Source organism: Elgaria multicarinata, chromosome 16, assembly GCF_023053635.1.
Source record: "Elgaria multicarinata webbii isolate HBS135686 ecotype San Diego chromosome 16, rElgMul1.1.pri, whole genome shotgun sequence".
In the NCBI taxonomy this organism is placed as follows: Eukaryota; Metazoa; Chordata; class Lepidosauria; order Squamata; family Anguidae; genus Elgaria; species Elgaria multicarinata.
In genome coordinates, this window is record NC_086186.1 from 13,622,426 (window position 1) to 13,637,906 (window position 15,481).

At 46.4% G+C, this 15,481-nt stretch overlaps 1 protein-coding gene across 1 annotated transcript in view; it reads right to left on the reverse strand.

Annotated features, from left to right (window-relative positions):
- Positions 1–14,560, reverse strand: part of TNFAIP8L3 (TNF alpha induced protein 8 like 3) — a 49,826-nt gene extending 35,266 nt beyond the window's left edge. Inside the window, exon 1 of the mRNA XM_063142292.1 lies at positions 14,485–14,560. Within this exon, the coding sequence (XP_062998362.1) occupies positions 14,485–14,536 (52 nt within the window). The 5' untranslated portion in view covers positions 14,537–14,560. The remainder of the gene's footprint in view (positions 1–14,484) is intronic.
- Positions 14,561–15,481: the final 921 nt, after the last annotated feature.

Consider the following 15,481-nt stretch of genomic DNA (forward strand, 5'->3'; position numbering starts at 1 on the left):
GAGATTTAGCTACTTGGTAACATTGGAAGCAAAATCAGAGCAAGGGAATGCTTCTTGCTCCCAGTGTAGTGACTAGTGAGTAAAAATAAAGAGATTTTTGTAAATGGAATCCAGCAGTACCAAGAAGCACAACTACTGACACTGACCCACTGGTACATAGGGAAAACTTTCTAGATCAGTTGTTCTCAACTGGTCCTGACCCGAGACCCACCTCAGACTCCCAATCTGCAGCATGGGACCCACATTCACAATTTCACATTTGCTCAACATGGCAGCAACAGTTTTGCTGCAGCCCATCTGGTCTGATCGCACGACCCACTTTTGGGTAGCGACCCATCGGTTGAAGACCACTGCATTAGAAGAAACTTCTAGATTCTCCGGAATGCTCTCTCCCGGCCAAACTTTTCAGGATGCAAAGAGGATTGCCGGAGAGAAGGAAGAGGAACGGTTTCGCTCAGCACTATTATCAATTTATTCCAATAACTTAAACGCAACTCTGGTGGGAAATGCTGTTCCAGGAAGGGAAATTCTTACTCATGGGGAGGGAAATTTGATAAAGAGAAGCAACACACCCTGGTTCTGCCCAGGAGACAGACATAATCTGAAACAGGTCTGAGCGTCGACCGCCCTCCGCCACACTCCTCGCCCCCCTCTGCCCCGGCCGATGCATGCAGATCATAAAGTATGATAAACAGTTTACAGAGAAAATGATTTGCTAGGCATTGCAAATTAGATAATAAAAGGTACTGAGCAAAACAAATAAATTATGGCATGTCTTTAGAGCTTGAGTTCCTATCATAAATAATGTTTAAATCTGATACTGTGTTTACTGGCAACGTTTTTCTCCCCCCCCCTCATCCGATGGAGATGATACATCATATAATTTAATAATAATAATCAACCCTTTCCTGGCAGAATAAAAGATGCAAGAATGGTTCTGGAGGCTGCAGCTGGCAGAGGGTAGAGTCTTGGGATTAGGCATATAATGGGTTTAGATCAGTGGATCCCAATTGGTGGTCCGTGGACCCCAGAGGGTCCGCATAACCCACCCAGGGGGTCCGTGGCACCATTCACATATTCACCATTCATTTCTGGAGTCCACTGATGACGAATTCCTACCAGAAGTAAAATATAACATCACTGAGCACCTGCGTGATTTAGCGACTAGCTTCAGAGATTCCTTCCCCGCACCTAATCCTGAAAACTCATGGAGAAGGAATCCTTTCGAATGTGGTGATGTACAACTAACAACTCTCTCTGCGGAAGAGCAAGATGCACTTGTTGACGGGACTTGTGATGGTTCATTGAAATCATTTTTCAAAGAATATAGACTGGACCAATGCTGGGTGAAGGTTTTTCCTGATTATAAGAAGTTAAGTGAAAAAGCTTTGAAACATCTAGTTCCCTTTTGTTCCACATATCTTTGTGAACAAACTTTTTCGACATTTTGTTATATGAAGAACAAGCACAGAAATCGGCTCGATGTCGATCCAGATTTGAGATTAAAAGTAGGAAATATTGAACCAGATGTGGAAGGGATTGCTCAGGACAAAAAGAGGCATGATTTCTCCCATCACATTTAGGTTTAGTAGCTGCTAGACAAGTCATAATTTGTTCAATTGTAAACTAGACGTTAGTAAAATTAAATTCGTCTTTATATTCCTAACTAAATCATTGTCATTTTTGCGTGGTAATATCACAAATACCACAAATTTTATGGTCTGTTTTTTAGTATAGCTAAAATCCTTTGCTTATTAGGGGCTACCCCTTATTTTCTCCCCAAAAAATTGCTTCGCACAGGTAACTACCATAGAGATAACATTTTTTTTCAAAAGGAGGGGATCCATGGCTTGGCACTTGAAAAACAAGAGTTCCGCAGTACTTAGCTAATTGGGAACCACTGGTTTAGACAACTCTGCTGCCATGTGCAGACTCTGTCTGGGGTTGCAGATGCCGGATTGTCGCAGGCTTAACCTCCAATGACTTCAGCTGAAGCGTTTCCAAAAATGAGGCCCACAGAGCAGGCGTTCTATCAACTCTCTGAATACATTTAGATGCCACCTCTCTGCCAAAGCACTCCAATTGGGTTAGGGTTTAAAAGAATGGCTTAGAACAGGGTTGGGCAAGGTGGCACCCATGGATGGGCCAGCATCTGCCGTGACTTTCCTGAAGTACCTGCAAGGCCGTCTCCCCCTACCTCTATTAAAGTCAATGGAGCGGTACGGCTCCATCGATTTCAACAGGGGTGTCGAAAAGGGGCTGGAGGGGAGGGGGGAGAACCTAAGAGATCCGATAAGTGATTTTATAAAAAAACGAAGTAAAAGGAAACCAAGTGAGTGGCAGATCCCAACTCTTTCATACTGTTATGTAATTAAGTTACACCAGCACGACCAGGAGGAGCATTCAGCCACACTGGAATGGGAGGAGCTGAACAGCGGTTGGATGAGGCCAATTTGCCTTTAATTTTTTAATTACCGTGAATTGTCTGGGGGCAGGTGACAACTTTGGCTGGATAGGAGGAGATATATAGCATCAAATAAACAAGCACCACCCCGCGGATCTGGAGCTAAAGGGGCGACATGCCAAATTTCTGAAAAGGACCTCGGCGCAAAAGAATTTCTGCTCAGCCATTCTAGCCTCCCTGGAGGCTTTTGCGCTAATCTGCCTCCGACCCCGTGGGCTAAATGCCTCCGGCTGCCTCCACGGGAGTATTGCTCTCAGTCTGTCTCTGTCAAAACGGTTCTGACAATTATTCCAGAAACTAAACTCCAAGTGGTGACTGACAGCATAAGTATCAAACTCCCACGGAAACCTGCGTCCTGTACCATGTACGGTAGAGAGGTGGGCGGAAAGAGAGCGGCGTAAGAACAGTGCAGCCAGGGAAACGTATTCTGTGGATCCAAACAAATAATGAGCAGATAGTAAAACAATCCCCCCTCCTTTTCCGATGAGGGAATTGTAAAGAGCCTTCAGCAGTATGGGAACGCCTGGGGGGCCAAACCATACAAAATATAAAATGCCTCTTTGCATTTAACATGCCGTGTGTGTGTGTGTGTGTGTGTGTGTGTGTAACATACAAATAGCGTCACCTGGCAAGTGAGTTGATCAGGGTCGCAATCACAGCAGGCCTGGAGGGGGAATTCAAACCTTCCTTCCCTTGGTATTACACCACCACCCTTTCTAAGGAAACCCTTCCTATGTTCATGCACTGGTTATTTCACGGTTGGACTACTGCAACCTTCTTCTCTCTGGCCTTCCTTCTTCTCACATCAGTCCGTTGGTTTCTGTTCACCACTCTGCCGCAAAGATCATCTTCTTGGCTCGCCGCTCTGACCATGTTACTCCGCTTCTGAAATCTCTTCATTGGCTTCCAATTCACTTCAGAATCCACTATAAACTTCTCCTGTTAACCTTCAAAGCTTTTCATGGTCTAGCTCCTTCCTATCTCTCCTCTCTCATCTCACACTATTGCCCCGCTCGTGCTCTTCGCTCCTCTGATGCCATGTTTCTCGCCTGCCCAAGGGCCTCTACTTCCCTTGCTCGGCTCCGTCCATTTTCTTCTGCTGCCCCTTACGCCTGGAACGCTCTTCCAGAACATTTGAGAACTACAAGTTCAACTGCAGCTTTTAAAGCTCAACTAAAAACTTTTCTTTTTCCTAAAGCTTTTAAAACTTGATGTTGTGCAGACTTTATACTGTTAGTTTTACCCTACCCTGTGCCTGCTTACCCTACCCTGTGCCTGTTTGCCTTCTCTTCCCCTCCTTATTGTTTTACTACAATTTTATTAGATTGTAAGCCTATGCGGCAGAGTCTTGCTATTTACTGTTTTACTCTGTACAGCACCATGTACATTGATGGTGCTATATAAATAATAATAATAATAATAATAATAATAATAATAATAATAATAATAATACAGGTGCCTGCCTTAGGTGGAAATGATTTATTAATGGAAAGTATTTTTTACCCTACCTTTCCCCCCAAATGGCTACTAACATTTTAAACCAAGAAAACAGTGCAACGATAATAATATCAATGAGGGGGAAAAAAGCAGAGCCAAGTAGGTAAATCATCATCATCATCATCATCATCATCATCATCATCATCATCATCATCCCTCCCTCCCTCGTCTGCAGAAGGAAAGATGGGGCGCTGGGCCCGCTCTGTTCCCCAGAGACCTTCCCCTGAATTGTTTCCATTCTTACTGGTCCTTACAGGCTCGTTCAGACAACACGCCAAGCCATGGTTAGGCCGCTAAGCCTTAGCTTCGCCTGTGGTCTGAACAAGGTCTAAAAGAACGCCGTAATTTTAAGAACTGGCACCCAACTTTCCTCCCCGCCCCTTCCCTCCTCATCCCCTTTTCCTTTCATTTAGCGAGCCTCTGTGGGAAGAGGCTGCCTTACTTGGTATTGATCTTGCGTCAACCTCTCTGGGAACATTTTTGGCTGAAGAAAGGCTTTAAATAAATAAAGGCTTTAAAGAAAAACCAACAAAATCCAGCATCAAGAGGCTTGCAACAACTCTGCATCATAATCTAATCAATTGCCTAATCAATAGATTGCCTAATCAATAGATCTCTGGTTTAGCGTCTGTATGCGAAGTGTTTTATGGATCTCAGGCTATGCCTTATTCAGCAAAACCTTTTGTTCTGTGTCTATTGGATGCCAGAATGTCTCTTTAATAAGGGCTGGTCTAAGTGGGCTAATTGCTGGAGGGATAATACAGCTAATGCTTCTTTTAACCTTATGTTTGGCAATGCCCAATAGTTGCCTTTTTTGGGAGGAGGTTATTACATGGATAAACTTTGTATTGGAACACAATGCAGGCACAATTTGAAAGGACATGTTGTATCCACCTTTGCAAAGCTAAGCAAGTCTGGGTCGAGGGAAAAAAGGATAAGCCATAAATGTAATGCACAAAAAGCCCATGGATGCTCTTGCTCCAGTCCAGGAAGACCACTGCCTGTGGCAACTTAGTGCATCATCACATGCTACCTGGGGAACTGCACACAGTGTTTCTCAATGCATTACAAGTCAGGGGCAACATGTTCTTGTAGAGAACTCTCTCTGGATAAGTGGTCTCTTATTTAGTCATAAACTAGAACATATTAATAGTTATCTCAAGTGCTGAGATACAACTCCCTTTAGAAAATAATGCCTATGTTTGGACATCATGACAAACCATGGTTTATCATGATAGGAATGAATCTAGCTTCCCCAAGGGCTGGCGTGTCCCTACCCACTATTCTCCTACGGTGTGGCTGTGAGGAACAGATCATGAACCATGGCCTGCCGCATCATCTAAATCCAAGAAATGGTGGTTTATCTTGAAGAAATGGTGGTTTATCCTGCTTGTGCCCTCCACTCCAATAACACCATGTCTCTTACCTGCCCAAGAGTTTCCACGTCTCTCGCTCGCCTTCGCCCAATCTCGCTCGCTGCCCCCTATGCTTGGAATTCTCTTCAACTGTATTTGCGGACCACGACGTCAATTTCTGTGTTTAATTCTCACTTGAAAACATTTCTTTTCTCGAAAGCTTTTTAACCGTAGCATGGTCATACTAGTCTATATTTAGTTTTAATGTCCCTACCCCTATCGGTTTTTCCCCTCCCTCCCGTCTGTAACGGTGATTTTAGATTGTAAGCCATATAGAAGATTGTCTTGTTCTATCTTATTCTGTACAGCGCCATGAAAATTGATGGCGCTTCATAAATAAATATTATTATTATTAATAATAATAATAAGCTGGCTTGTTTCAAACACACCGTAGTTCAGACTAACCACCATTTGTTGTGTTTGGATGTTGCGACAAGCCACAATTCATCAAAAACAAAACAAACTGTGCTGATGGAGTGGGGGGGGGCATGCATGAGCCCCGTGGGAGGCCAGGTCCATTCCAAATGTGGCCAATGAATGCCAGCCTTTAAGACTGATCATTTCATAACCCAGACTGACCTGGGTTTGGTCTACCAGGTCAGACCAAAAGTCCATCTTGTCTAGCATTCTGCTCACACAGAGGCCAACCAGCCGCCTGTGGGAAACCCAAAATTAGGACATGAGTGCAACAGCATCCCCCCCCCCCCACACACACTCATGTTCCCCAGCAACTGGTGGAGCGGCTTAGAAAAATATGTGCAACTCGTGGTAGAACAGCTGCTGGAATGTAAAAATATATAAGAGAAAGAAGCAGTTCTCCTGTAGAAGACTTGAGGGAAATGTCTCTGCGTTGCTTTAATGTACGAAGATGCTAAATGAATCCCGTCATGAAGAGGGGGTCACAACTCCTTTGTCATTAAAAGGCAACGAAAGAAAAGAAGATTCTCGTAGCGCCAAGATCAGTCCCGATGGGAGTTGTGGCAGCTTGCTCCTTATTTCTGTGACCCAAAGAATGAAAAAGGTCGGACCGTAAATGCAGGAAATAAGCTTCGGACCTTGCCAGCACCTGTGTGAGATGATCTACAAGTGCAATTGCTCCAAAAAGGAAATTGCTTCTTGTATCTGCACACCCAAACCAAACCTCAGCACATCTGTTACCTTTAGTACACACAATCAAAGGAGCCAATGGGATGTGAGAGAGAAGTTTTCACCTGCTCTGTCGATGCAGGTTTATGTAGGGTGACCCTATGAAAAGGAGGACAGGGCTCCTGTATCTTTAACAGTTGCATAGAAAAGGGAAGTTCAGCAGGTGTCATTTGTATGCAGCTCCTGCTAAAATTCCCTCTTCATCACAGCAGTTAAAGCTGCAGGAGCTATACTAGAGTGACCAGATTTAAAAGAGGGCAGGGCACCTGTTGCTTTAACTGGTGTGATGAAGAGGGAATTTCACCAGGTTCTCCATATATACAAATGACACCTGCTGAACTTCCCTTTTCTATGCAACTGTTAAAGATACAGGAGCCCTGTCCTCCTTTTCATAGGGTCACCCTAAACGGTTTATGTACGGCACAGGGATCTGTTCCATGTATCTATCATCTCCCACCCACCGATCCACCCTTTTTGCCTGGATCTTATTTTCATTTTGGGATCTGCATAATAATCAAACACAACAATCTCTTGTGTTGCTGGACCTTTGGGCCTCACTTTCATATATCATTCCCCCGACTTTGGTCTACATATGTAGGTGGGTATTATCTCTGGCAATTGAGGGTAACATTTCATGCATGTGATCAAGTGGACTCTGGCTCAGAGGCGCTACGAACAAAATAAATACTGGACAAATCCAAGGAGGAGAAGGTTATCCATGGTTACTAGTCCTGATGGCTTTATGCTACTTCTAATATCCGAGGCAAGCAGGTCCCAGGTTCAATACCCGGCATCTCCAGATAGGGCTTTGCAAGACTTAGGTCTGAAACCGTGGAGCGCCATTGCCAGTTGGGAAATGGAGCAGCTAGAAAACCATCCCTCACTGATTAAGATCCCTCATTGGCCGTGTGCCTCCAAAGGCAGCATCTGATTGGTCCAGCTTAAACTTAGGAATCTAATTTAAAATGGCGCAAGGCTGAAGAAAGATGCCACTACACGATTTTCCTTTGCCAGCAACCCAGCAGGGGCAGGAGGTGGAGGAGCAGGAAAGTTTAAAAGTAAAATCAGAGTGGCCAGCAGGACTAGTGGCTGGGAGAAAGTCCTCCCTGGAAAGCGCCTGGCCTGGTTTTCCTTCAAATGTGGCCACACCACTAATACTTACAATTTCATTCATTCATTCCATTTCTATACTGCCTTTCTATTCTGCATTCTATACCGCCTTGGTATACTGCCTATACCAAAGCAGTTTACAAAAATATATATCAGAGAACAAAACTGATAAACAAATACAGAGTAAATCATTAAAAACAACCTTAAAAGCCGTAACGGAGATGAGTAAGACGGTGGGCAAAAGTCTCCCTTGTTTTCTCCCCCAATGTCTGGTGCCCTTTTATTGTCTTTATTAGGGCTAGATAAAACTTGGATATTGACAGATATGTTTTTTCCTTGCTATAGTCTAATAAAGACGTGGATTTTGCCAATTTTTGATCAACTGATTGATTGTTTTGCTTTAATTGCTCTAATCGCTGTTTAGAATATTTTGTGTGAATGTTAGAAACATGGGTACTGGGGGTTTCCGTTTTGTTTTTGGCATATATGTTATATATCGTTTATAGCTTATCTGTATTTCTTTATATATATATTATAAAAGGAAGGGGGAGGTGGATAAGAATTGAAGGCTTACAAGTGCCTATCTATTTCCAACTGGGGTATATCGGAGAGTATGCCCTACCTAAGGAAAGGTACCATCATGGCCCCAACAAGGAGATACGATCCAAAATTATATCCACAGGCTTCTTCGCCTGTGTGCATCTTTCCTTACTGGGCATAACAACAACAGTTTATTGCTTATTAGCCAGTCAGGCCATGCACATACAGAAACATAATAAAATACTCCTCATGCCAGAGGGAATACCAAAATACAAAGTGTTAATAAAATGACTAACAAGAGCAGGTTAAAACATAGAATCATAGAATAGTCGAGTTGGAAGGGGACTACAAGGCCATCGCGTCCAACCCCCTGCTCAATGCAGGAATCCACCCTAAAGCATCCCTGACAGATGGTTGTGCAGCTGCCTCTTGAATGACTCTAGTCTGGGAGAGACCACAACCTCCCTAGGTAACTGAGTCCATTGTCGCAGTGCTCTAACAGTCAGGAAGTTTTTCCTGATGTCCAGCTGGAATCTGGCTTCCTTTAACTTGAGCCTGTTATTCCGTGTCCTGCAGTCTGGGAGGATCGAGAAGAGATCCTGGCCCTCCTCTGTGTGACAACCTTTCAAGTATTTGAAGAGTGCTATCATGTCTCCCCTCAATCTTCTCCTCTCCAGGCTAAACATGCTCAGTTCTTTCAGTCTCTCTTCATAGGGCTTTGTTTCCAGACCCCTGATCATCCTGGTTGCCCTCCTCTGAACACGCTCCAGCTTGTCTGCATCCTTCTTGAACTGTGGAGCCCAGAACTGGACACAATACTCTAAATGAGGCTTAACCAGTTGTCCTACAACTCCCAGCCAAGGATGATGTAGGACTTTTTTTTCTGTCTAAGCTTGCCATTGAGTCCAACCCCCTGCTCAATGCAGGAATCCACCCTAAAGCATCCCTGACAGATGGTTGTCCAGCTGCCTCTTGAAGGCCTCTAGAGTGGGAGAGCCCACAACCTCCCTAGGTAACTGGTTCCATTGTCGTACTGCTCTAACAGTCAGGAAGTTTTTCCTGATGTCCAGCCGGAATCTGGCTTCCTGTAACATCTTGTAATCCTGGAAATATTTGCTGACATATTATATTATATTAGTAAGTTTAATCTTTTATGGCTGCCAGTGACTTTCGTGTCTCCAGAGCCCGTTTGACAACCTTGGTAGTCCTATATGACATGTAATAATCTGTACCAGCCAGTAGTGATAGAGTTATGTTTGCAGAGGAGGTATAATTGAACCCAACAATTAAGGGCTCAAAGATATTGCTTCCTCAGCTCTGCGTACAATGGGCCCTCTGCTAGGAAGTGTACCATGTCCTCTGCCTTGAGACAGCCGGCTGGGCAATCTGCTTTTACACTGTGGTTGGACCTATAGCGTGCCTTCACCTCCATCAGCTGGAGTGAATTCAGTCTCTACCAAGTCATAAGCCATCTCAGCTCATATGAGGTGACAGAAGTTAAGTACCAGCGGGGTGGGTGGGACCTTCCCTGGGAAGGTAATAATGCTTTTATAGATCGTATTGGAACGACTCCCAGCAACGAGGGCCATTGCTGTCTGGATGTACTGGACATAACAATGATGACTCATTTGATCTGTTCACTACGCAGGGATTGGATCTGGGAGGGACACATTTCTCCATCCGGTGCCTTTTAAAGGCCTTATCTGTTTTCCATCCATGGAAAACAGCTGGTTTATATAGTCTCCACGAAGCAGCGGCACAAGTTGCAAGGCGAGAGCTCACGGCTGCTTTTCAGATGCTGCCAGATCAGCTCAAAACAGAATGCCACCCATGCTCAAGGCATGAGCATCAGCGGCATTTGTTGGTGAAGAATGCATTTTGAAAAAGTGACATCTGCATTCCTTGTTTATTTAAGGCAGTTCTCGTTGTTGTTCGGATGAATCCAATTAATGGATCAAAAACCTAATAGACTCCAATGCCATCTTTGAGGAAATTGGATCCTTGCAACAGACATTGTTTTAGGGTTCCATATTTAAGACATTTCTGCCCCATCTCTCCAAAGCCTGAGAGGCTCACACCATCTATATGTAAAATAGCCACTGGTCTGGTTTCCTATGGCGAGTAAGAATCAAACTCAGGCGACCAGATAAGGAAGCTTTGGCAAATCAGAAGAGGCTGGAGGAAGATACAGAAACATTCGTTTTATTTATAAAACCTTTTGATGAGTAGAGAGACAGACAGACATTCTAAGACCAAGCTAACCCAAACTGTTTTGCATTACAGCAGGGAACAACATATTATTGCAGGGAAAATTCATTTCCCCCCAGATACTGTGAGGCATGCAGCCAAGCTCAGAGGGAACGGGGAAGTCTCAGGTGGTGAGAGATGATGTCAGCAATCCCACTAATAAAAAAATGCCAGTGCTGCATCCCTGTGAGCCTTTGTTCCTCTACACCACCATGGTGCAGAGAAGCATTCCATCCAGTGTCGGTTTTAAGCTTACATTAGGTACCCAACAGAAATAAAAGCTTCAGTTTGACAGTGAAACAACCCCAAATCCTGCATGTTGATTCTCCCTTCAGGAGTGACAAAGGGTCGCCCCAAGTGGCAAAGGCCAGAGATCCCAGGGAAAGCACTTGGGCAAAATGGACCCACCTTACCCATGCTAGTGCCCAGGTAAGAATGCAGGTGCCGTCACTCAGTGGTAAAGCACCTGTTTGGCATGCAGAAAGGTCCCAGTCCTTGGCATTGCCACAGAAAAGGATCAGGTAACAGGTGATGGGGAAAACTTCCTCTGGCTGAGACCCTGACGAGCGTCTGTTATATCAGAGTAGACCGTCCCGGCTTGGATGGGCAAATCACCTGTAATGGGATTTGCTGTTACTGTTTTATTCCATACAGTGCTGTGTGCATTGATGGCACTATATAAAACAATAATAATCCAAGCTGGTAGAAGACAGCTTCCTATGCAAGTTGCCATTGGAAGAAACTTTACATACAAGCATGTGAAATGGGGAGCACCCTAGGGTCTTTCACCGGGTATAAGCACTCCATGCAAATAAGCAAATGTCTCTTTTAGATCACCTTTTTCCTTGCATGCTCATGTTTTTACATACATGGGAGTAAAGCTAGACATATCCAGTTGGGGAATGCTGGGAGCTGTAGGCCTTTTTCTTTCTGTCTAAACATGCCTAGGATGTGTCCTTAAACTTTTTTGGGGGGTGGGGAGACAGTTCCTTCAGACCCCTTCAGCATACTTCTCTGTGGGTTTCCAGATAGTCTCCCAAAACGAAACATTCCCATAGCACAGGCTGCTTTTAGAAATGCACGGCAGATTCTGAACACACTCATATATGGTTGGCGGGGAGCAGAAATAGCTCCCCGCAACAAATTCATGGAACTTCTTTATTTATTTCTTACATTTCTATACCGCCCGATAGCAGACACTCTCCGGCCGGTTCACAACAATTAAAACCATAAAATACGACCTGATAAAACAATACATAAAAAAGTTTTAAACCACAGTATAAAATAAAATAAAACTAAACTAAAACCTGCCAGCAGTGCAACAATTTAAAAGATAGCAACAGAGTTAAAGCAACAGAAACGGAGAAAACTAAAATGCATGGGGAAGTAAGAAGGTCTCCAAGGGGCGCTGAAAAGAGCACCACGCAGGCGCCAGGCGAGACTCTCTTGATGGTGGTGCGTTTGCAAGATGAGCATTTACTGTCTCGACACACAGCTACACATACACACATGGTCTGGGCAAAGCCGTCTTACTAAGAGCAGCGCCATTAGAGCAGGACTTCGGGGAGAGGTCCAGGGCTCCACTCAGCAAAATGGGCAAGAGGACCTCCCAAACACAGCAGGAGAAGCTGAGCACATCATAACAGAAATGGAGGAATGCGCTGCACCACTGAAAGTTGCCTTCCCCAACCTGGGGCCCTCCAGATGTTGCAGACGCCGACCGGCCCCACCCAGGTGAACCAACGATCAGGGATGGTGGGGGGCTCGAAACATCTGAGGCGGACGGATCTAAAGAGAGTCTGAAATTAACTAACAGCACGGCTGTTTTCTGACATAGGGGCTGTTTTGAAAAAGTGCTATATGTGAACCGGTTGTATCTCCCTTCAAGAAAGAGCATCAGACGCAGGGCCTAGTTCAAGGCGTGCTAAGAATCAATGCAACAGGATGCGGCCAGGGTCAGAGGCTGCGGGAGCAGTCCTGTGCATGTTTAGGCAGAAAAAAAAAGTCCTACAATTCCCAGCTGGCTGGGACACGCTGGGAATTGTAGGACTTTCCCCCCCTGTCTAAACATGTACAGGATTGCACTTTTGGAGGGCTTTCAAAGCAGGAGAGACCATTACCATTAGCATGGATTGCTAGATGGAACGTCCAGCTGCAAAGGTAGCATGGTATTTATTTATTTATTGCATTTTTATACTGCCCAATAGCCAAAGCTCCCTGGGCAGTTCACATTAAATGGTACTGATCCGTTTCTGGGGAACATGAGCGGGAGGGTGTGTCTGCGCCCATGTCCTGCTCAGGGGCGTCCTATGTAGATCTCTGCCGCCTCGGACGCCATTTTCTTTGTAGAAAGGTAGAGCACAAAGGAAAATAAATAAATAAATTGTGGGAACTGAATGCTGGACTAGATAGCTCTTTGGACGTTCACACGAGTGAACAGGTAGTATCCGATATTAGCATAATTCCCATTCATTTCCAAGCGTCTACTCTAAGTACTCTACCCCTTCCCTTTATATAGTACTTGTGGGTAATTATGATAGGTGATGCTTCCCCTCCCCCCCCCTTCACAGTGGTGGCAATTGTGTGTGTGTGAATCAATCCAGATAATAGGCAAGAATGATCAAAATTCTAGAGGTTCCTCCTTTCTCAAAGCTACACAAACAATTTCCACACCTGACCGTACAGTCACCGCTTTTAATCTCACCAAAGCATAGCCCCCCCTCCCCCGGGAAAAAGTGATTTTGCCACTGCCTGAGGTCAGTTCTGGAACAGGTAAAGCTAACGCTCACGGCAATAAATCCATACATCTTAGAAGTACCAGTAAAGGCTTGGGAGCAGAAAGTGGTGCCTCTAGATACAGCTCCATTTTAAAAGTCCGGCAGGGCTACTCCGCACCCATACCCCTTGTGCTGAAGTCCAAAACTATGTCTCTGGGGCCAAAACTGGTATTAGGAAACCCCACCTGAGGAATATAAAAACAACCCCCTTCGTCCACATGCTCCTCTTTTAGCCTTACAACAACCCTGCAAGGTAGATTAGGCTGAGAAGTAGCGGGCCGTAGCTAGACCGAAGGTTTATCCCAGGATCATCCCGGGTTCATCCCTGCCTGAGCGCTGGATGCCCTGTGTGGCACTTAGATGAACAGGTTTGACCCCAGGACAATCCTGGGATAAACCTTAGGTCTAGCTACATCCTCAGTAAGCTTTATAGCCAAGTGAGGATCTGAAAGGAGGAGCATTCCTTCATCTAAGTCCAACACTCCAACCACTCCACCACACTGCCTATGTCCTATACAAGGTAGCAGTGCTAGTATACCATCTGTGTGGTCTGTGCAGCACCATGTACATCGATGGTGCTATATAAATAAATAAATAAATAAATAATAATAATAATAATAATAATAATAATAATAATAATAATACCGGATTCCTCTCCTCCAGTGCCGCCAAAATGGTTCGCCCTACAGGGCATACTTACAGGTTAGACTTACATTGTAGCCCCATTGAACTGAATGGGATATAAGTTAACCATGCCTCACCTAAATCCCACACATTTCAACGGATCTGCTCTACGCAGGCCTAATGTTGGACGCCACCCACAAATTCACACACCTGGCACACGTTACAGGTCCACCTTTGATAAACCTCCCCAAACCAGCGGGCCTCTGAGCATGTGCAGAGATGTACATCCACCCCCGCCCAACCCAGCCAGCGCAGAAAGCGTGCGAACGGGTGACGGCGGGGCGTTCTTCCACAGGTCTCCAAACTTGGCCACGTCCGGCCGAACTCCAAGGCGAGTTTCCTCGCGAGGAAGCGCGAGGGGGAAAGGGAGGCAGGAGGAAGAACTTCGTCGCTGCGCTTCTGCCGGAGCAAATCCGGAGAATCCCTCCCCCTCAACCGGGCTTTGAAGAAGCCAAGCGCTCTCCCCCCCCCCCGCAATTACTAATAACTCTCCCCCCCCTCGAAGATCCTCCCTCGTGCCTGCAGCCCGGGAGGGGTACCCAGCCTCCCCTCGCCTTGGGAGAGGGGGCACCCCGCACCCCACCCCCGAAAGTGCCCGGCTTACCTGCCGAGGAAACCAGCTCCCCGTCGCTCAGTTCCCCGGAATCCGAATCCATGGTGGAGGAGGAGGAGGAGGAGCCGCCGCCACCGCCTTTTGCTCGGCACTAATTCGGATCGCGCTGGAGCGCCGCTGCCTCGCCGCCGCTGCCGCTTGCAGGAGTGGGCTGCCGGGCTGATTCGGAGCGAGGGAGGGAGACCAGAGGCTGCCCTCTCGCCTCGCCTCCTCCCAGCCCAGCGCCGGATCAGCTCCGCCGCAAGCCGCCGCCGCCGCGCCTCCTCCCGCTCGCGTAAAAACGCGCTGGGCTGCCTCCACGGGCGGAGCGAAGGAGGGAATCGGGCGGCGCTGGTTCGCTTTTGAGGACTAGCCCGGGAGGGGGTGGGGGGAACGCAGAGGCAGGAGCAGGAGCAGGAACAGTTTGTTTCCTGAGTGCTCCCCCCGCCCCCGGTCCCAATCTAGTATTCAGCTGGATTGATATCCAGCCCCCCCCCCCCTCCTTTCATTGCTCGGCTGCAGAAACTCGCTTCGGATTCGATTGATGACCTCCTTCCAAGGGAGGCTGGCGGCTCCCAGGTCAGTGGGGCTGTGAATCCACTCTGGGTTTCAGTCAGAACCAGCCAGGACTTGAAAGGAGCTCTCCAAAGTGCTGAACCCGTTTGGGGGATTGGGTTGAGCACCTTAGAGAGCTCTTTTAGAGCCCTGGCTGGTTCTGACTGAAACCCAGAGTGGATTCACAGCCCCACTGACCTCGGAGCCGCCAGCCTCCACTGCCTCTTTCTTGAAAGTTGCTGGGAAGAGCCCATAGATTCCCCAGACGAATTGCTCCCCCTTCTCTCCCATGATGACATTGGGTCCTTTGGGGGCAACTCAGCCGCCCACCCAAAAATGGTTCAGCGCCCTGCTGGGATTGTTGGACTGGCCAGTCCAAGTCCAATTTAAAGATCAAGCATCATAAGTAAAGATTGCAGGGGCCTTGAATTTGCCCCCCCCCCGCAGGAAACAA